Source organism: Moschus berezovskii, chromosome 23 (genome assembly GCF_049115385.1).
Source record: "Moschus berezovskii isolate FMDL1 chromosome 23, NW_MosBer_1.0, whole genome shotgun sequence".
Taxonomy (NCBI): domain Eukaryota; kingdom Metazoa; phylum Chordata; class Mammalia; order Artiodactyla; family Moschidae; genus Moschus; species Moschus berezovskii.
The window spans coordinates 22147978-22171396 of NC_142482.1; the positions used below are offsets into that span (position 1 = coordinate 22147978).

The 23419-nt window shown below is 43.4% G+C and overlaps 1 protein-coding gene across 4 annotated transcripts in view; it reads left to right on the top strand.

The window, feature by feature from the left end:
* Positions 1-17515: 17515 nt before the first annotated feature.
* Positions 17516-23419, top strand: part of BRPF3 (bromodomain and PHD finger containing 3) — a 37777-nt gene continuing 31873 nt past the window's right edge. Inside the window, exons 1-2 of one of the 4 annotated variants that reach the window (XM_055406374.2) lie at positions 17516-17659; positions 21229-22684. In XM_055406374.2, coding sequence (XP_055262349.2) covers positions 21234-22684 — 1451 coding nt within the window. In that variant the 5' untranslated portion in view covers positions 17516-17659; positions 21229-21233. Of the gene's footprint in view, positions 17683-21207; positions 22685-23419 lie in introns of all 4 variants that reach the window. The other 3 variants (XM_055406372.2, XM_055406370.2, XM_055406373.2) reach the window with 3 other exon arrangements.

Here is a 23419-nt window from a genome sequence, read left to right on the forward strand (position 1 = left end):
AACAGATGTATGTACAAACTAATACATTCATACTCTTGTCAATATCCAGGTTGATGGCTTTAAACATATGAAAGAATGCTCAAGCTCTCTCATAATAATAGAAATTCAAGTTAAAACTACATCAAAATATTATTTTTTCACCTATCAGAGTGGCAAAAATATAAAAGCTTGCTAAAATGAAGCTGTGGGAAAACAGGCCCTCTCATACATGGTTTATATGAGTGTCAACTGGCAGAGTCCTTATGGAGAGCTATCCCATTTCCAAATGCATATAGCCTTTGACGCAGGAATTCTACTTTGGGTGGTCTGTCCCACAGATACACTTCCATGTGTACAAAACAGTATGTGCATAAAGCTATTCTTAGCAGACCTGCTTGCAATAAGCCTGAAACAACCCAAACTTCACCTGTATGGACAGTTTGCTGTTTAGTTGCTGTCATATCTGACCCTTCGCAACCCCATGGACTGGAGCGCGCCAAACTCCTTTGTCCATGGGATTTTCCAGGGAAGAACACCAGAGTGGGTTGACATTTCCTTCTCCAAGGGATCTTCCCAACCCAGGAATCAAACTCACGTCTCCTGTGCTGGCAGTCAGATTCTTTACTGCTGAACCACCAGAGAAATTCACCATGAATTTGTTACTTAGCCACAAAAATTAAATTCAAAAGCACAGGTCTAAAATACTAGAAAATTATAGTATGTAATCAAAGGGCCAGGTAGTTGGAGTAAAAGAGTTCTAAGTTTTTTATACTGTTCAGGAAGACTTACCTATGTACCACTCATTGCTTACCTGTACCTTCTACCTGATTTCATGGATAACTCTGTGCCATTGGCTTAGTCCTGTAACACAAAGAAAATGCTTTTCTTTAAAAAAAAAATTTGATATAATTGACATATAGCTTCAGGTGCACAATTGGTTCATTATCTGTATATACTGCAAAATGATCACCAAATAAGTCCAGTTAACATTCATTACCATACATAGTTACAGTTTTTTTTCTTATGGTGAGAACTTTAAAAAAAGTATTTATTTGGTTGTACTGGGTCTTAGTTGCAGCATGCAGGATCTCTAGTTGCAGCATTCGACTCTTAGGACTCTTAGTCACAGCACACAGGAGGGCTCCAGTTCCCTGAGCAGAAACTGAACCTGGGCCCCCTGCATTGGAAATGTGGAGTCTTAGGCACAGGACCACCAAGGAAGTCCTGTGGTAAGAACTTTTAAGTTCTCTCTTCGCATACAATACAGGATTATTAACTATAGCCCACACGTTAGACATTATAGTCCCAGGACTCGTTTGTAACTGGAAGCTTATACCGTTTGACTCCCTTAACTCATTTGTCTACCCTAGACCGCATCTCTGGCAACCATCAATCTACTCTGTCTCTGTGAGTTTGTTTGAGATTCCAAATATAATTGATATCATATAATACCTGTCTTTCTGTCTGGCTTACTTAACTTAGTATAACGCCTTCAAAGTTCATCCATGTAGTCACAAATGGCAGGATTTCCTTCTTTTATATAGCTGAATAATATTCATATATATACAGTTGACTTATACAACACATCTTCTTTATCCATTGATCCATCAGCTGACATGTAGATGTTTCCATCTTTTGGCTACTGAAAATAATTCTGCAATGAACACAGGGATACAAATATCTTTTCAAGCGTTTTCACTTCCTTTGGATAAATACCCAGAGGTGGAAACTGCTGGATCGTTTGGTAGTTCTAGTTTTGATTTTTCTGACAAACCTCCATGCTGTTTTCCATAGTGGCTATACCAGTTTACATTCCCACTGCCAGGAAGATTCCCTTTTCTCCCTATCCTCACCAATACCTGTTACTTCTTGATTTTATTTTGTTTGATAATAACCATTCTAAAAGGTGTGAAGTGATATCTCATTGTGCTTTTGATTTGCAGTCCCCTGACAGTGATGTTAAGTAGCTTCTCATGTACCTGTTGGCTATTTGTATGTCTTCTTTGGGAAAATGTTCATTCAGATCCTCTGCCCATTTAAAAATTGATTGTCTTTTGCTACTGAGTTGTTTGAATTCATTATATACTTTGGATATTAACCCCTTGTCAGATCTGTGCTTTGCAAATATTTTCTCTCATTAGATAGTCTGCCTTTTCATTTCATTGATGGTTTCCTTTGTTGTGCAGGAGTTTTTTAGTTTGACATATATATCAAACTTACTTTTACTTTTGGTGTCAAATCCAAAAAATCATTGCCAAGACTGATGTCAAAGAACTTACTGCCTATGTTTTCTTCTAGTAGTCTCAAGTCTTTAATCCATTCTGAGTTAATTTTTGTGTATGGTATAAGATAGTGGTCTAGCTTCATCCTCTTGCAGGTGGATGTCTAGTTTTCCCCAAATCAGAAACTACTCAGATGTCCTTCAATGGGTAAATGGTTAAACAAACTGTGGTACACTCATATCGTGAAGTATTGGTAGTTAAGAACTGATGTTTTTGAATTGTGGTATTGGAGAAGACTCTTGAGAATCCCTTGGACTGCAGGGAGAGCAAACTAGTCAATCCGATTGGAAGGACTGATGCTGAAGCTTCAATACTTTGGCCACCTGATGGGGAGAGCCAACTCATTGGAAAAGACCCTGATGCTGGGAAAGGCTGAAGGCAAAAGAAGGGGGAGGCAGAGGATGAGATGGTTGGATAGTATCACCAATCCAGTGGAGATGAATTTGGGTAAGTTCTGGGAGTTTGGAGGATAGTGAAGCCTGGCATGCTGCAGTCCATGATGTCGCAAAGAGTCAAACATGACTTAGCGACTGAACAACAATATGAAGACTAGCAGCCTAGCAGTCACTGAAAGGGCTAATACAGGCTTGGAGCTTCTCAAAGGCTCCATCCCCAAATAACTGCCATTATTCGACCTGCCTGGCAGTTCCCTGTAAACCACTACTGGTAGGGCTTGTGTTTATTTCAACTGACTCTGAGCTCATTCACTGTGAATACCCTTTCCCCTGGAGCATTTATTGAAAATAACCAGTGGCAACTGTGTAACTTCATAGGTGCTTCAGGTGATAACAACTGGGGAAGGGAAAGAAGAAGCTGACCAAAACCTTAAAAGGAAAAACTTTGGAGTAATATATCTATAGGAATATTTGAAAAGTGTCAACATATTCTTGGATATCTAGAAGGCCACTTGTATGCGCATGACTGTGCACGCCTAGGAAAGGTCTGAGATGACCCTAATCTCACTCACTGCTGAGAGACCTCAAGGCTCTGCACAAGCAGGAACTAAAGACTAAGAAGCTCTACCCTAACACCACGCACACCCCTATACCCTAACATCACACACACACACACACACCCCCTATACCCTAACATCACACACACACACACACCCCATACCCTAACATCACACACACACACACACCCCATACCCTAACACACACACACCCCCTATACCCTAATAACACACATACACACACACACACACCCATACCCTAACATCACACACACACACACCCCATACCCTAACATCTCATACACACACACCCCATACCCTAACATCACACACACACACACCCCATACCCTAATATAACACACACACACACACCCTATACCCTAATAACACACATACACACACACACACACCCATACCCTAATATCACACACACCCTATACCCTAACATCACATACACACACACCCCATACCCTAATATCACACACACACCCCTATACCCTAAAATCACACACACACACCCCCATACCCTAATATCTCACACACACACCCCTATACCCTAATATCACACACACCCTATACCCTAACATCACACACACACACACCCCCATACCCTAATATAACACACACATACACCCTATACCCTAATATCACACACACACACCCCTATACCCTAATATCACACACACCCTATACCCTAACATCACACACACACACACACCCATACCCTAATATCACACACACACACACCTGTATACCCTAATATCACACACACACACACACCCTATACCCTAATATTTCACACACACACACCCCTATACCCTAATATCACACACACACACACCCCCTATACCCTAACATCACACACACACACACACACCCCAGCAAAGGCCAGGAGACTCATCAATTCAAGGCATGTAAAGGAATAGCTGTCCATTCATCACCTGATCACTAAACTAACCAAGGCCAGGAGACTTATCAGTTCAAAGCATGGAAGGGAATAGCTGTCCATTCATTACCTGATCACTAAACTAACCAAGCAGAGACTGTAAGTGGCCTGGCATGACAAAGAATACAGACTTACAGAATTAGTTTAGGAAAGTCACTAGAACAAATAGCAGAGGCAACACCAATAAACCCTGGGAGGAGCGGGGAATGTGATATCCAGAGTTGCCACATTGTATTATTGAAATGCCTAGTTTTCAAAAAACACATGAGACACGCAAAGAAATGGGAAAATATGACATACACGAGGTGGTGTGGGGAGCGGGGGGAAGCAATTAATAGAAACTGTCTGGCAGAAAGCCTGGATGGATAGACTTCACTAGACAAAGAATTTAAATCAGCTTTTATAAATTTGTTTAAAGAACTAAAGGAAATCATGTCTAAAGAACCAAAGGAAAGTGTAAGAATGTCTCACCAAATAAAGACTATCAGTAAAGAGATAGAATTATAAAAAAAGAACCAACATAAATATAAATCCCAATATAAAAAGAGAACTTCAGAGGAATTCTCTGGTGGTCCATTGGTTAGGACTCGGCACTTTCATTGTTGTGGTCTGGACTCAATCCGTAGTCCGGAACTGGGATTCCACAAGCCATGTGGCATGGCCAAAAAAGAAAAAGAACTTAGTTCAACAACTGAAATGAAAATTTTTACTAAAGGAGCAGGACTATAGGTTCAAGCTAGTAGAACAAAGAATAAGAAAACTTGAAGATATGTCAATTGAGATTCTCCAGTCTAAGGAAAAGAAAGAGAGGAAAAAAAAGAATAAAGCAAAATGCACAGAGCTTCAGACACCTGCGAAACACCATGCAGTGTACCTATGTGTGCATAATGGAGGTCCCAAAAGGAAAGAAAAGAACAACAACAACAACAAGATTGGGGGTAAATAATGGCCCAAAATGTCCCGAAATGCATGAAACTCAAGAAGCTCAACACATCCTAAGTGAGAGAAACTCAAACAGATCCATATCTAGATACATCACAATCAAACTGTCATAAACCAAGGACAAAGAGAAAGTTGAAAGCATCAAGACAGATATCATTCATCACATATAAGGAATCCTCACTAAGATTAACAGCTGAATTCTCATCAATCAATGTCAATATTCTGGTTGTGATATTTCCTATAGTTTTGCAAGATACTACTATTGGAGGAAACTGGATAAAATGTACATGGAATCTCTCTATTATTTCTTATAACTGCTTGTGAATCTACATTTATCGCAAAATTAAAAATTTAATACACACACACTTCAAACACTTGGATCCAAGATAAAATCATAATAGAAGCATAAAAGATATTTAGAATTGAGCAAAAATAAAAATACTGTATATCAAGACTTGAGAAACAAACAACAGTGGTAATTCAAGCTAAACTTATCATCTTGATGCTTATATTAGAAACGAAAAAAGTCTGAAAATTAAAAAAAAAACTAGGCACCTAACTTGTTAGAAAAATAACAGAATAAAATGAAAGGAAGCAGATTAAAATGATTAGAGCAACAATCAGAAAAAAATAAACTAAAGATGATCAACAAGGCCAGGAGCTAGCGATCTGGGGGGAGAAAACTAATAAAATTGATGGAGACTTGCGGTAAAAGGGATAGGAAAGAAGAGAAGAAACAATACTCGTAATGCAAAGGGGAACATAACTATAGGTGCAGCAGAGATTTAAAAGAAAACATTTTGCAAAACTTAGATGAACAAAATTCTCGAAAAATATTCCAACTTTCCAAGAAACAGTTCATTTCATATACAAACTCTTCCAGAAAATTGAAAAAGTGGAAATATTTCCAACTCATTCTACGAGATTAATAAAACTTAATTCCCAAAACTATCAAATTATAGTCAATCTTATTTGTGACCCTAGATGCAAATACATTAATTAAAATGTTAGCAAACCAAATCAGTGATGTATAAAAGAGATAATAAATCATGGCAAAGCCAGGTTAATTCCAGAGATACAAGAATGGTTTAATATTAGAGAACCAATTCTTCACATTACGAGTAAAGGAGAAAACCAATTACCATGTTAATAGATGCAGAAGAAGTATTTGATAAAATTCAACACTCATCATGATAAAACAACTTTTAGCAAAGTGAGAATAGAAATGATCTTTCTGAGTCTGTTAAGGAGTATCTCACATAACACTGAAAGCAAACATCATTCTTAGTAGGGAAATGTCAGAAGCATCTCCTTAAGACTGGAGTAACAAGGCAGGGATGTCTACTGCCTCGAACACTGCACTGAAGATCAGTAAGACAGAAGGGTGTGGGGGTCAGGGGGAGAAAGGGAAGGAAGGAGGGAAAGAGGGATGAAAGAAAGAAAGGGGGAGGAAGGTAGGTCAGACCTAATGTTTGAAAAGGGAAGATCAAAACTATCATTTAGAGATAACGTAATTATCTACAGAGAAAATTCTTAAGAACCAACCACATTATTAGAAATAATAAGAAAGTTTAGCAAGGTGGCTAAATATAAAATGGACAGACAACAATAAACTGTACTTCCAATACCAGTAACTTAATGGGAAAAAAAATGAAGATATTATTTATATATAAGCAGCAGTGGCAATGACATTCTGGCTTGCTCCTCCAGTCTCCTTTCAATTCTGAGAGCCCTTGCTTCAACCCTTCCAATAAATGCTATTTTTCCCCGTGAGACAGCTAGAATTGGGTTTTATTGCTTGCAAGCACACATCTTGCAATTACACTAATATTTTAATGGGTATTTGGAGTAAAAAAAAAAATCCGTGTTGGGTCTTCAAGACCACCTCCAAATTCCATGATTCGCTCGGAGGAATCAGGATTCAACATGCAGCTGTATGTGTGGTTAGGATTTATTACAGAGAAAAGACACAGAACAAAATCAGTAAAGTCAGCAAGGAGAAAAGGCACATGGGGCGAAGCCTGGAGGAGACCAAGACCAAGCTTCCCGCTCACACAGGATGCGCTTAATTCCCTCAACAATGAGATGCAACAACACTCGCCAAAAGTCGTTTACCAGGAAGCTCATTAGAGACTGAACAGAGATTTTACGGGGGTTGGCTACAAAGATGCCCTCTGCCTGGTGACATGTACTCCAGAAGGAAAGCGGACGGCTACGGTAAACCGTACTGTCCGCACAAACAGTTTAGGCACAGTGAACCACCTGTCAGTGAGGGTGATGAGAACCTTCCTGAAATCCAGGAAGCTCCCATGTAAACCCAGATGCCACCCACATAAGCAGGCAATTCAAAGGACAGTAGTCAGGTCTGCTATGTTAATCCTGGGTTGGCCAAAAAGGTCGTTTGGGTTTTCAGGTAACAGCTTACAGAAGAACCCAAAGAAACTTTCTGGCCAATCCAATAACTTTTCTGCATAACACATACTCTTCCTGACACACTGAATTGGAAATTATTATAGCCACTCTTCAATCCATCCACTTACTTTTGAAGTAATATCATTTAAGTATATTTCATATTGACTTTTATGAACTTACAAGTTTTCTAAAAGTCAAATAATACCAAGGCTTAAAAATAAAACCAGGGCTTCCCTGGTGGTACCGTGGATAAGAATCCACCTGCCAATGCAGGGGACACCAGTTTGATCCCAGGTCCAGGAAGACTCTCATTCTGTGGAGCGACTAAAGCCCATACATCATAACAACTCTAGGGCCCATGCTCTAGAGCCCTTGAGCCACAACCATTGAGCCCACGTGCCACAACTACTGAAGGTGGTGTGCCCAGAGTCTGTGCTCCATGAGAAGAGAAGCCTCTGCTCGCCACAACTAGAGCAAGTCCATGTGCAGCAATAAAGACCCAAGGCAATCAAAAATGAATAAATAAGTTAGTTAAAAATAAAATAAAACCAGAGATCACTGCTTCAGCCCAACTCCTTCTCTCCCAATCTACAACCAACAGTTTCAAACTCTTTAGTAGTTTCTTCCAGTATTTAACTTCCATTTCTAAATAGCACACATTTACTATCAGTTCTTGAGTTTTCAACTTTATAGTTATACTTCAACTACAGATAGTGAGGATTTAACTTATATCTCCTACCACTCACCTCATAGTCTCGAAAAAGTTTTATCATAATTTTTAGTTAAATCTCTATGGATACCATGATTTTTATTTTTCTTGATTTTTTTCCCTCCACCATTTTTATGGAAAATGTCATCCAGTTGCTTCCTGAGAAAGTAACAGATAAATGAGACCTCGCAAGTCTGAAAATGTCTTTATATTATTCCCACCCTGGATAGACATTTTGGCAAGGTATAGACTTCTACACAGGAAAACAATGTTCTTTCAGCATTTGAAGGGATTATTCTGACGCCTTCTAACCTGGTCTCCTTGGATTCATAATCTTTTCTAGGTGACCTGCTTTTTCCTCTCTGAAGGCTTTTAGGAACCTCCCTTTTTCTATCACTAGTGTTCTTCAGATCTTTCTGTATCCATTGTACCAGGGTACTGGGGGAAGTCTTTCATTCTGGAAACTCAAGACCTTCATTTCTGGGAAAATCAATCATTTCCTTTCTAGAATTACTATAAATGGGATGTTGTGTGTCCTGAATTCATCCTCAAATTCTCTTTCCTCTTCTCTTTACTTTCCTATCTTCCCTCTACTCTCTGAGACTTCACCTTCCAAATCTTCCACTGTATCTTTGAAAATCTTTCATATTTTATTTTAAAATTTCCAGGGTTTTTTTTTTTTTTTGGACAGCATCTTTTCAGTCTCCCTTCTTCCCTCCCTCACTTCCTTTCTAAATATTATCATGTTCCCACTTCATGGCTGTTACTCCTTGAGATTGAGATTTTTGTTTGTTAAGACTTGATTTTCTGTTTCCCCTCTGTTTCTTTGTTTTGGGCTATAATGCTAATGAGATTTTCCTCATATAACTATTGTTTATTGACTGTCTACTCAACTTTGAGTGAAGTAATAAAAAGTTGTTTAAAATTGTGTGTTGGGGGAAGGGAGGGAGTATTTTGGTATCTGGTAGGCTCTTGAGAGTCCCTTGGACTACAAGGAGATCCAACCAGTCCATTCTAAAGGAGATCAATCCTGGGTGTTCATTGGAAGGACTGATGCTAAAGCTGAAGCTCTAATACTTTGGCCACCTCATGCGACGAGTTGACTCACTGGAAAAGACTGATGCTGGGAGGGATTGGGGGTGGGAGGAGACGGGGACGACAGAGAATGAGATGGCTGGATGGCATCACCGACTCGATGGACATGAGTTTGAGTGAACTCCGGGAGTTGGTGATGGACAGGGAGGCCTGGTGTGCTGTGATTCATGGGGTCGCAAAGCGTCGGCAACGACTGAGCGACTGAACTGAACTGAGGCTTCAGTACAAGGCAAAATGTGGCAAGTTTTATTTTTTTTTTTAATTGGGACTGTTCCTCCATAAGCATTAGTAAATAGGACTTTACTTTCAGAGAGAAATACTGGAATTCCCTAATATCCTTTAACCTATGGCTTCTCAAACTTTAACATGCATATAAATCACCTGGGGGAATCTTGTTAAAATGCAGGTTTTGGTTTGGTAGGTCTGGCGTGGGGCCTGAGAGTCAGCATTTCTAACCACCTCCCAGGGGATGCTGTACGACTGGTTCTTGGACAGCAATCTGAATAGCAAGATTCTAATATACACTTGGCTCCCCAGTGTTCTAAAATGTGAGGTGTGGGAAGAGGCTGGGCCACTGAGGATTGTGATCTTATGAAAACATTTTTTTCAATTACTCACTTGAAAGTGTAAACTGACTAAAAATATTTTCATGGGATTTTTTTCTCAGCCCCCTTCTGGACCACCAGATCCCATCAATTTGTATCAGCTTTCCCCTTCCTCTTTATTAGCCCTGAGAAGGGAAAGGAGGTGGGGAGGGGGTGTCTCATCATTCAGTATTTAGAGTACCATTCTAACTGCCATTTTCAGTATGGCACGTGGTCTCTGCCCTCATTGGTGCCTGGAATCCCCAAGTCCAGATCTCCTTAGTGCAATTTTCTGAGATGGCAAATCTCCAAGGAATACTGGGGAGATCTGGTGGCATCTAACCACCCTTGCAGCAGATTTTTCAGCCAATCCTACTTTCAGGCCTACTCTCCAAGCCATTACCAACACCTCACTACCACCTCCCTCCCCCAGCACACACAATTCTTCAGAATTACTGCAGTTTCCTACTTCTAAGCCTGTCTAGTGGGTCTAATGTGAATCAGCTGATTTTTACCAGTTCTTTTTGCAGACTTGTGCTTTAGCTTTTTTATTTGTTCATCCGTCTTCTTCCATTCTCCAAAACTGTATTGACAGTTCTCATCTGCTGTTGTTTCTTTCCCCTCTTCTTTTTGTTCCTATGGACTTTATTATCTTGTGGGCTTTTTAATGCTTTACTAACATATTAAGTGAAGTTCGGGGGTAAATGCATGTGCTCAATCCACACATTTCAACCATCTATCATTAAACTTTTCCCCAAATGTCGCTCTCATTGTAGCCTGTTCATTCTACAGAGTAGACTTGAGTTTATACAATATCTGCCAACATCTTATTACTTTTGTTCTTACTCTTTGTGTTCCTTTTTCTTTATCTTCCTTTAGATTGGCTGAATATCTATTATTCCTTTTTTCCTCTCTACTAGTTTGTGAGTTATATCTTCTTTTTTTCATTCTTTTAATAGTCTAAACATTACAGGGTTTCCCTCTGACAAGCAGGAGATGCAGGTTAGACCCCTGAGTCAGGAAGATTCTCATGAAGGGGGAAATGGCAACCCACTCCAGTATTCTTGCCTAGGAAATCTCATGGAAATGGAGCCAGGTGGACTATAGTCCATGGGGTCGCAAAAGAGTTGGACACAACTTAGTGACTAAACAACAACAACAAAAACATTACAACAGGTATTCTTTTTTTAATCAACTTAACTGTGGTACAATTTATGTAAAATACATTACTGCTATCCAGTAGTTTGATAACTTCTGACCAATGTTTCTCTACCACCACAATCAATTTATAGAACGTTTCCAACACTCCCAAACATTCTCACATGTCCCTTTTATAGTCAGTCCTCTCCTTTACCTCCAGGTAGCCACCAATCTACTTTCTGTCACTACAGATTAGTCTGCATTTTCAAGAATTTCAAATATATGGAATCATACAACAGATAATCTTGACTAATCAAAGGCAAATATTAACCCTTGAGCCTTTCCCTTTCCCCAGACAATGCAAGGACCTTACCACACTTTAATCCTGGGATTATTGAATATCCTCTAATCCACTGCTACTTAACTTTAATATGCACATTGTATTAGTTAGGGTTCTGCAGAGAAACAGAACCAAAAGATATTATAGGAATTGGTTCAAGTAATTACGTAGGCAAGGAAGTTCCATGATCTGTCATCTGTAAGCTGGAGAACCAGGATAGCTGCTGGTATGATTCAGCCAAGTCCAAAGGCATGGGAGCTAGGACCACCAACGTCCAAGGGCAGAAGATAATGTCCCAGCTCAACCAGAGGGCAAATGCAACCTTCCTTTATCTTTCAGTCCTAGTCAGGCCCTCAACAGATTAGGTGATGCCCACCCCCTTTAGTAGGGGTGATCTTCTTTACTCAGTCTAGCAATTAAAATGCTGATCTCTTCCAGAAACACCTTCACAGACAACCAGTAATAATGTTTTACCAGTTATCCATTAGCTCAATTAAGTGGACACACAAAATTAATCATCACACATATGAATCAGCTAGAGGGATTTTGTTAAAATGTAGATTATGGTTTGGTAGACGCTATTGTTATTACTATTATTTAAGAGCTATTATTTTTGTGTATTTTCTCTCTTTAGTAAAATTATACCAAGTAGGTGGCTACTTGCAGAGTATTGACTCTTTTCTTTTGTTAAAATGCGGAAATAACATATTTTATGGTGTCCTGACTTCACACATGATTAAAAGTTTAGGACCTGGGCTTCCCTGGTGGTCCAGTGGTTGGGAGTTTGCCTGCCAACGCAGGGGTTCAATCCCTGCTCCAGGAAGATGCCACATGCTGCAGAGCAACTAAGCCCGTGAGCCACAACTACTGGGGCTGCACGCCTAGAGCCCATGCTCTGCAAGAGAAACGTGGTCTCACTGCAATGAGAAGCCCACACACTGCAACTAGAAAGTAGCCCTCTACTCTCACCGCAGCTACAGAAAGCCCACACACAGCAACGAAGACCCAGCACAGCCAAACACAAGTACGTTAAAATTTAAACAACGTTTAGGACTTAACAGAAATGCTAATCAAAGGACATTAAATCAGGCTGAACAATTTACACTTGCCACATACTTTTTACTTCCAGGTTTGTGGTTTAGTATTTCACTAAGTATACGGTAAAATGTTCCAGCCAGAATTCAAGTCTAGAGGATAATGTGTGCGATACCAGCTGGATAATCTAAACCATATTGTATCACACTCTCTTGCCCGACTGGATCTTAAAGCATGAATTAGTCAAACCATTTCCTTGTTCTAAAAATCATGAGGAACCACTGCCCCTGACATCCAGTTTCCTACATAACGGACTCTCTGTTCTGATTTTGTTTTATCCTTCCAGTCTTTACGGTCATACCACCCATTTTTGGTCAATCGGGGTAACCCACTGTTCCCTGAATCAATATTGTCGTATCTCACCTTTCTCTGCTCATGCTGGTGTTTGGTCTGGATCACACTCCCTCTACCATCCTCCCAGTTAACGCTGAACCTGAGCTTTAAGGTCGAGCTCAATTGGTACCTTTTTCATAGTGCCTTCCCCTCTCCTCTCTCATATCTAACTCTCAGGCCACTTTGCTTGCATCTCACCTGAGGAGTTTACATGTTATTGCATGCTCTGGTTATTAATGTACTTGTTTTATTCCTGTGATTAGACTTTAAGTGACTTCAAGAGTGAGAGTGTAGCCTTTTCACCTCTGTACTCTTCACAGGCACAAAATAGAACCTTACCTGCAGCTCACAGATAATTACTGAATGAATATGTATTTTAGTGTCACTAAAAGAGGCTCCAGAGAACTTGAGCTGACATCATTTCCTCAATCCTCAGACCCTTAGACACAAAAGGAACTCCTGAGTAACACTTTGCCACCTCTTACTTTGCAATGACCCTACCAGCATTGTCAAAACCTCCTAAATTTGAGTTTAAATTCCTCCTTTTTTCTCTTAGATTCATCTTTGATCTTCTCCTTTGTTCCTATTCCAATCATTCAAAAAAACTGTCTATCTGTCTTCTGATTTGACCCTTCCTTTCCCTTCTCTTTTTCTACCATCTCTTCCACCACTCTGGTTAGAATCCTTTTATTTTCACACCACCTAATTATCTACAGTAAATCCCTCCTAGTTTACCTAATACTTTGCCTGCTCTAGTTTATTTTGTGTGTCGGGGCCCATGATAATAATTTCACAGAGTTACAGATTGATAAATGAGATACAGCAAGCATACCGGACCTATTTTCTAAAAGTGGCCACTATCTCTTTGGAGAATTATCTCGTGCCTACGTCCTCTGGTTCTGGTAGTGAACAATGACCACAGCCTCAAGAGTATCATGTCCTTTGGCCACAGCTATTAGTTCAGGCTAGCCGAGAGACTGCAAGAGACTATGTCACACTAACATAATCTGAATTTCTTGACTTGACCTTACCTAAAACCAGGTGCCCCCCTGGAGTTTCTGGTTATGAGAATCAATAGATTTCCTTTACTAATTAAACTAGTTTGTTTTCTAAGTTCAATGAAGATATTAAATAATATGTATGTAAAGCACTAAGCACAGTACCTTGCAAGTAAGTGTTAGGTATTATTTTTATTATCCCTATACCCTTGCCATATCTCATATCCAATTCAACTTTTTCTCTCTTAACATTTTCCCCATACAGACCAGCAAGGATAATTTCCTTATTATTTCCTGCATATTGTCCCTTTGCCTGGGCTGCCCTGGCACCAATCTAATAATGTCATTTTATATTCTTTTCACCAAGTCACATCCATCACTATTTAGAACCAGGTTAAAAGAAGTCTCCAATGGGGGCGGGAGGAGAAGGGGATGACAGAGAATGAGATGGCTGAATGGCATCACCGACTCTGTGGACATGAGTTTGAGTGAACTCCGGGAGTTGGTGATGGACAGGGAGGCCTGGCGTGCTGTGATTCATGGGGTCGCGGAGAGTCGGACACGACTGAGCAACTGAACTGAACTGAAGCCCTACACTGTTCACTGCTTTATCTAATTTCTCCTGCATATATTTTCTAATTATTTCTAGCTACCACCTTGATTGCATACTACTTAACGGAAAAAAAAAAACAGACTCTATGTTTACCTATGATCACTGTGCCGTTTATAGGTTGAAATTTTGTCATTAGTTTCCAAAGCAGCTTTTACAGTGTTGGATACAAAGGAGGTGTCCAATAAATGTCTGTTATAGGAATAAATGAATGGAATTACATTTAGAGGGTGTGGTATTCAGTTTAAAGCTTGTTGTTAGCACAGCTATTTTTTTTTCTAAGCAAACTATATACTTAGAAAGCATTTTCATCACAGCATAAGACTATCACAATGATTCCAACCTCCCAGATTCTTCCTACTTATGCTTTAGAATTTTTTGGCCAAGGTCTAAAGAAAGAATATTTTATTAAAAATAATTTAACAATCAAAGTCTATTCTCTTTTATTCAGATATATTTCATTAATCCAGTAGGTATTGCATCTGACCCTTCAGAGGTTTCTTGCCTCAGTAAACTAATGATAATAGTAAATTGTTGACAAATATATCCTGAAATGCTGGAAGAAAAAATTAAGGGGAAACTTTTTGTATTCATGTTCTCTTTTTGGGTCTAAGTGGTAAAACAATCTCCTACTCAAAATTAAGTTAGTCTCTACTTAAATGGAGGATTTTAAAAACTGCTTTTGGGAATCAAAGGTCTGTGCCTCTGTCTGTTGAACTTAATTGCTGTATGGTTTAATGGAAAGGCCCAGGGCTGGTGAATTTAAGCACTTCAAAATAGCTAAAGATTAAAGTGAATTAAATTTGGTGCCTCTGGGATTTTTGATACATGTTCCAAATTTGTTTTTAATGACATAATTGTCCCACATTACATTTAAAATTACATCATAGTGAACTAGTTATGTATGCAGTTATACTAACAGAAACCAATTCCAAATGTCAAAAATATAAGTGAGGACAACTGTAATGTTACCATTAAGAAAGTGGAAGTTGAAAATGGAAAAGAAACATTTAGGCTGAATAAGGTCTTCTATGAAATCTTTGAATAGAAAAACCTGGAAACTATATGCATCAGCTTACCAGTGCATTTTCAACAGCATTTAAAATCATTTAAATACATTTCCTCAAAGTATTTTTCATTAACTTTAGTGGAAAAAGTTATCTCCCAATCACAACAATGAGAATTGTACTAAATCAAATTTGAGAACATCCATCAAGAAATAAAAGTTACTAGTTATATATAGAAATGGTTATATTTCATATTTTAAAAGAACAAGGAATGAAATTCAGTGTTCTTGCTTCTATTAGCCTTCTTTATTCTTTAACTAAAAGTAATTGTAATATTCTCTTGTCTCTGGGGCTTTCCTTTCTACAATTAATCATCTTTTCTTCCACATTCCCCTCCAAATGATTATTCCCCCTAGCCTTAAAACACCTGACGTTAATTCATACTATTTTACCTTCACAGCTTTCAAAACAATGCCCTGCCCTTGCTTAGCTTCACAAGCCACTCCCTTTTTCTTGAAAAGAAAAAAAAGAAGGGTTAAGGAAGTATTTTTGCTATTACTTTGCCAGAAGGTGCTATCATGTAATCAGGAAAACATCTTTGTTAAACAAATGAGTGTCTTTACTTTTAATCAAACTTTCAAATTCGAAACACAATGTTTAAATTCCTTAGAATGACAAACACCTGTACTTCAAAAGTAGCAGTTTGTTCAGTTCAAACATTTGGAAGATTTGGGTCCTAAAGCCTTTATTCTTCATCCTCTGACTCTACAATCTGTGTTGCTGATCATCAGAACCAAGCAAGAAACTGTGAGTCTTACCAAGCTACACCACGAGCTTGGGCAGAGGTATCGCTTTCAAAACATGTCATTCATCTTCACATTTAAAGGCAGGCTATCCATACATCCTTTATAAACATCGTTAAATATTGGTGCTTAAGACTTCAGTCATATGCGGTAAGCTTTCCAATTTATAAGCAAAAGAGGGGTGGCAAACGCGCCCTTTTCTTAAATTTATTTACGAAAGCAAAAGCCGGGCTGATTATTGAAACCCGAGTTTGAAGTTGCCATTTGCCGAACATCTATTAGAAAAGCGTTTTTGCATTAAATTAACAGACTCCTAGCCAAATCAGGTATAAGGAGAGTGTTTCCCGTGTCTATGGTGACAAACGAGTTCCAGACGTCCTTAAGTAAGACTGTCAAACTTCTATGTTTACGCTTTTCAAAACCCATAAGGGGAGGACGGGGCACAGCGAAAAGTCAGGTCTGATTTTTATAAAGGATATCTGGCGGGGAGTAAGACGCTCACCTGTACACAGAGGCAGGCAGGTCTTCCCTGGTTGTCCTCACTGGGGGAAGATATGGACCTCGGTAGACCTTTGTCCTCTGAACTGGAACACGGGGGTGGGGGTGGGGACGACTTTCTAGAAGTAGTGCAAGCACCTGCACCGCAAAAAGCCCTGCAGACCGATTTTGTCTTCAGTGACTGCTCTTGGCTTAGAGACCCTCTAGCTCGGGAAGAGGGGCTGTCGCTCCAAACCTTAGCCTCCTCCCCCGCAGGGTTGGGGGAAGGGGATGACCAACCACTCTAAGACGAGTTAGGGACTTGTGTTTTTCCCATTTGGATCCGAACGTCCTCCAGCTCTCTGGTCGGGCTCGCCCCGAAGGAGGCGAGCCGGGCCGGGGTGAACCGGGGCTGCGGCGAGCGCAGATCCCGCCTTTGCTCGGAGCCCCTGCCGCGTCCGCACCGCCACCGTGAGGCCGAGCGGGGGACCGTGCCCTGTGGCGGCAGCGACTCCGCGCTCCGCGCCGCACCGCCCCAGCCGCCGCCGCCGCCGCCGCCGCCGCGCCGGGTACGGGCGGGGGGATTTTTTCCCCCCCTGTTTCCCCTCTCTTTCGCGCTCTCGATCCCGTTCAGCGGGAGAGCCCGCGGAGCCACAGAGGGAGCGAGGGAAGGGGTGGAGGTGGCGGGGGGAGGGGGAGGCCGGAGGGGCGGATCCTGCCTGGGGGCTGATCCCTCCCTCCCCTCGGCCGGGCTCCGTGGCGGCAGCGGCGGCGGCGGCGGCGGCTCCATTCCCCCTCCTCCCCCGGGAGCGGCGGCGGCGGCCGAGCCGGGGCCCCAGCGCGGGCCGGGAGGGGGCACGGCGGAGGCCAGCGCGGGAGGAGGCCGCGCTCCGCTTCCCGGGCCGCGCCAACCTGCTAGACGGCTGGCCCGCCCGCGCCCAGGGGTCCCGAACGGTAGGGCCGGGGCGGCGGCTGAGGTAACGGGGGCGGCAGCGGGGCCGGACGGAGCGGGGGCGAGGGCAGCAGGGCCTACGGAGACCAGGGACTGAGCGGGGTGGGGGAGGGAAGCGAGGGGCTTCCCGACAGGGACGAGGGCGGCGCGAAAGCTCTCTCCTGGAGCCAGGGTGGCGGCGGGGAAGGAGACGGCGAGTGAGGGGGGGAGCTGAAAAGCGAGGACCCCCTCCCGCAGCCGCCATCTTGTTTTCCCCCCGGTCCTGGAAGCCAAGCCACCGAGCCCCGCCCCCGTCGCGCTCTCCAATTGGTCAGACCAGAGGAGATGTCCACCCCCTGAACGTCCCTTGGCCCCCCAGTTCCTCTTGACGGGTAGCTGCGGCGGCCAATGGGCTCTCGCCTCTGTGCCCCGCTCGTTCGCAGGCGCTAGCTTTCTCTGTCTGAGGGTCGGACTCCGCGTCAGTCAGTCTGTGGCGCGCTCGCCCCCTCCCCTCCGGTGAGGAGATGTTATTTCCCTCCTTTCTCCTCTGAAGGATCAAGATTCTTCTGGAAGAGGTGCTCCTTTAAAGGGGCAGGGAGCCTTGGCAGGGGCTCTCCCTTGTCTCATGAGTATTTCGTGTGGGGTGCAGGGGCAACAGTCGAGTTGCAGAAGCTCGTTCTTCGAGGACCTGTGTGGAGTGGGCGAGGCGGGGCTCAGGGGGTGCCAGGTAGACCTCTGAGGGTGTTGGGAGGTATTAGAAGCTGTATGTGTGGGAAGGGCTGTGTGGGATGAGAAACTCCCGCCAAAAAACTAGACTGTAAGCTCCTTGCGGGCGAAACTCCCTTTTCCTCAGCAGCAGCCCTTCCCCCTCTGGAGTTTGCCCCTCAGCGTCTTGGGTAGGACAGAAGAGGTCTCTGTAGGTATTGCCGCCTGGTTGAGAGAGACCTGAGCTACGAGCTGCCCAGGAGGTAGCGGATAGCGGCTAGGGAGGGGGAATATACCGTGGCTTTGACAAAGGAGGGGCTTCATCTGCTCTCTGGACCATTTCGAGTTAGTACTGAGGTCGAGTTTTACTCTGCAGGGGTCTCCACGCCTTCGAAGGAGGGAGGGTAATAAAGCCGGTCCGTTAGCCTGGGCTGCCCCTCAGGGAGTTGGCATTTGTAAGGCATGGAGTGGCCAAGGGTCTCTGGAACCTGCACAGAATTGCTGTGATGATTCTCTTTCCTTTGGTTTCAAATACGGTTTGTGCTTGCCTGGCACTGTGCCTCAATAAAGTTGTTTTTTGTTTGCTTTTGTTTCAGTCACACTTTGGGATTGAAAGGCATTTTGAGCAAGAATGGTAACAGTACTTTATTAACAAGTAGCAACCCTTGAGAGATTCGTTTTATTAATTTCATTTTACTGACGAAGTAGAGGGGCACAGAACGATTCAGTGACTTTCTTGGGGGTCACACTGGACCAAGATTAGAATCTGGACTGCCTCAGAGCCTTTTTGTACCAGACCATGACATCTCTGTGGTATACTTACGTTCTAGTGAGATTAGTTGAGCAGATCAAAAGATCTGGGTTTGAATTGTAGCTTTATCATTTACTAGCATTGCGTGGGGGAGAAGGCAATGGCACCCCACTCCAGTACTCTTGCCTGGGAAATCCCATAGATGGAGAAGCCTGGTAGGCTACAGTCCATGGGGTCGCAAAGAGTCGGACACGACTGAGCGACTTCACTTTCCCTTTTCACTTTCATGCATTGGAGAAGGAAATGGCAACCTACTCCAGTGTTCTTGCCTCAGAATCCCAGGGATAGAAGCCTGGTGGGCTGCTGTCTATGGGGTCGCACAGAGTCGGACACGACTGAAGTGACTTAGCAGCAGCAGCAGCAGTAGCATTGCGTGGAATGATGCCTTTCTGAGCTTCTGTTTCTTCATCTGTAAAATGGGGATGAGGATATCTGTTCTACCTTCCAAAATAGTTGTGAACAGTATTAAAAGCAAAAGGGCTTTGTAGAAAAGTGTGTTACATTATCATCACCATCTCCACTTTATAAAGATGGTAGATCTTGCAACCAAAGTGACAGATTCTGTTTTGTCTCCTTAAAATCATCTCCTTGTTCATAGCCTTCCAAGTCTCTGCTTATACCTCAGGGCATCTTATCCTCAAAGGTCTTTTCTAGCACTGATGGCCTCAGTAATTGCAACCATAGCTCCTTCTGAGCTTGTGACAATTCTCTCCATCCCAGAAAACGATGTGAGAAAATTTTAGAGCCTTTTCCTTGTTGCACAGGGATAGACGATGTATTTTGGGAGAGAGGGACTTTGAGGTAACAGATACATTGAGAGTTTATGTCAGATATTACCTTCATTATCTTGGCCTTGGGTCCAGTGAGAGTCCCATAAAGGCCGCTTGAGGCCACTCCCAGAGCTTCCAGGGTTTCTGCTTAGAGATGCACTAGCCAATGCATCATGAATGCTGCCTTTTGCAGAGAATACCCTGCACATTGTAGTTTGAAGTGCTTAGACCACATGTAGTAGACATTTCAGGTACCTTCACCCCCTTCATCCCTGAGTGTGATCAGGGGATAGGGTTTCTGATCATGGTAAGATCGATTGGGAAAGGGCTCTAGACCTATGGTTTTTGATCCCTCATGGGGCCACTGTGCATGGCTCTACACTGTTCATGTGTAGAGCTTATAAGTGGATGCTATTCTTGTTTACTCCTTTCCTAAGCTTTAACCACCATTCCCTTTTTTCGTAGTTAGCTGTCCCTCAGCCTTATGTACGTTATTAGAACGTTAGCTGTCTCCCCATGTTTCACTGTAGTGATCTGTACTTTTCTGTCCCTTCAATCAGACAGAGCTGCTCAAGAGTAGGGATCATGTGTGTTTGGTTTCTCGTTTCATTCAGCTAACACTTGTTGGAGATACAACAGGGAACAAGACAAGCAAAAATCCTTCTCCTCATGGACCTTACATTCTAGTGCTGTGCTGTTCTAAGTCACTTCAGTAGTGTTTGGCTAAGTCACTTCAGTTGTGTCTGGCTCTTTGCGACCCTATGGACTGTACCATGCCAGGCTCCTCTGTCCACAGGATTCTCCAGGCAAGAATACTGGAGTGGGTTGCCATGTCCTTCTCTAGGCGATCCCAGCCCAAGGATCGAACCTGCATACATCTCCTGCATTGACAGGCAGGTTCTTTACCACTAGTTCTACCTGGAAAGCCCACACTCTAGTGGAAGGAAGAAAAGGTACATGATAAATAGGTAAATTACATAGCATAGCAAAAATTGGTGAGTGTAAGTAACAGTGAAAAACAAAGCAGAATGAAAGATGGCTGATGGGGGAAAGGGATTTGCAGTTTTGGGTAGAATGGTCAGAGAGGGACTCACTGAGAAGCACTGTTTATGGGAATACTTGGAAGAGGTGAAGGAGCAAGCCATTGTAAATGATGCCCGAGGGATAGGGTGTTCAGGCTGAGGAAATAGCCAGTATGCTCAGTGGCCACCTGATCAGAAGGAAGGGTGAATGAGTCCATGCGTGCCTAACCATATAGCTCAGTCTCCTGGCCTTCTCTCCTTAGGTCTGTCTCATTGGTTCCCAGGTGCCATGAGGAAGCCTCGCCGGAAGTCGCGGCCAAATGCCGAGGGCCGGCGCTCCCCATCCCCCTATAGTCTGAAGTGCTCACCCACTCGGGAGACCCTGACATATGCCCAGGCCCAGCGGATTGTGGAAGTGGACATCGATGGACGCCTGCATCGTATTAGCATCTATGATCCACTCAAGATAATCACAGAGGATGAGTTGACTGCCCAGGATATCACCGAATGCAATAGTAACAAGGAAAACAGTGAGCAGCCTCAGTTCCCTGGCAAGTCCAAAAAATCCTCATCCAAGGGCAAAAAGAAGGAGTCCTGCTCCAAGCATGCGTCTGGCTCTTCCTTCCACCTCCCGCAACCCAGCTTTCGCATGGTGGACTCAGGCAGTCAGCCAGAAGCACCCCCACTGCCTGCTGCTTACTACCGCTACATTGAAAAGTCACCTGAAGATCTGGATGCAGAAGTCGAGTATGACATGGATGAGGAGGACCTCGCATGGCTGGACCTGGTAAACGAGAAGCGGCGAGTAGATGGGTACAGTTTGGTGTCGGCAGACACCTTTGAGCTGCTGGTAGACCGGCTTGAGAAGGAGTCGTACCTGGAAAGTCGCAGTAGTGGGGCCCAGCAGTCACTCATTGATGAAGATGCTTTCTGTTGTGTGTGCCTGGATGACGAGTGCCACAATAGCAACGTCATTCTCTTCTGTGACATCTGCAACCTGGCTGTACACCAGGAGTGCTATGGTGTCCCTTACATCCCTGAGGGCCAGTGGCTCTGCCGCTGCTGCCTACAGTCTCCCTCCCGGCCTGTGGATTGCGTCCTCTGCCCCAACAAGGGTGGCGCCTTCAAACAGACCAGTGATGGGCACTGGGCCCATGTAGTGTGTGCCATCTGGATCCCTGAAGTCTGCTTTGCTAACACCGTGTTCCTGGAGCCCATCGAGGGCATCGACAACATCCCACCTGCCCGCTGGAAACTAACCTGCTATATCTGCAAGCAGAAGGGGCTGGGTGCAGCCATCCAGTGCCATAAGGTGAACTGCTACACGGCCTTCCACGTGACGTGTGCACAGCGGGCTGGGCTCTTCATGAAGATTGAGCCTATGCGTGAGACCAGCCTCAACGGCACCATCTTCACAGTGCGCAAGACCGCCTACTGTGAGGCCCACTCACCGCCAGGTGCTTCCGCTGCTAGGAGGAAGGGCGAGTCTCCCGGAAGCCTCAGTGAGGCAGGAGATGAGGAAGGGCTGAAGGAGGCCTGTGAGGAGGAAGAAGAGAAGGAAGAGGTCGAAGAGGAGGAGGAAGGTGAAGGACAGGGTGGGGTAGGTGGCCCCCTCAAGGGAGTGTCCAAGAAGAACAAGATGACTTTGAAGCAAAGGATCAAGAAGGAGCCAGAGGAAGTGGGTCAAGACACAACCTCCACTGTCCCCATGGTCACTGTCCCACGGATCCCCTCATACAGGTGAGCCTGCCCAGGAGGTCTCCCTGGGGATGCATGGTTTCTTCTTGGGCTGGTGTTGGCCCTGAGCCAGACCTCCTTCCCTAATGTTGGTGAATTCCTGTTCTCTTCTGTGCTCTCAAATTTAGACTTCTCCTTTGGACCCTGGGCTCGCCCAGTCTGGTTTGTGGTTTTGATTGTGCCCTTCAAAGCAATGTATTTCCTTTGGTTCAAGGTGAGACACACACTTAAGTTGCCTAGAAACCCAAGCAACAGGATGTCTAAGGTAATATTTCAACAGGGCACCAGTGGCATTTTCGTTAGGAGGTAATTCGTTATTAGGACCATCCCATACGTTTCTTGATGTTTAGCATCCCTGGTCTGTGAGTGCCATTCGCATCCCCTCCCTAATTGCCTCATCTTTGTGACAACCTCAGATGCTCCCCACATATGTTTCTAGTAACGTTATGGAGATTGAAGTGCTTCCAAATGAGAACCTCTGTTTGAAAGGGTCAGTATGGGTATCTGCTGTCCAGAAAGCTCCATCGGGAATGATGGGGACTTTGCATAAGATGGTTGTTGTGTGGGGAAGATATGTTATGTCTCCTCCTAAGAAACTTATAGATTTAGAGGAAAGATCAGTTCTGCAGTATAACTAAGAAACTTTGGCTCCCACCAATGAGGTTTTAAATCATCAGAGAGTTATCTGGAGATGTTGGAGGGATGGGAGCTTGGCAGAGAAGCAAGAGACAGGGAAGA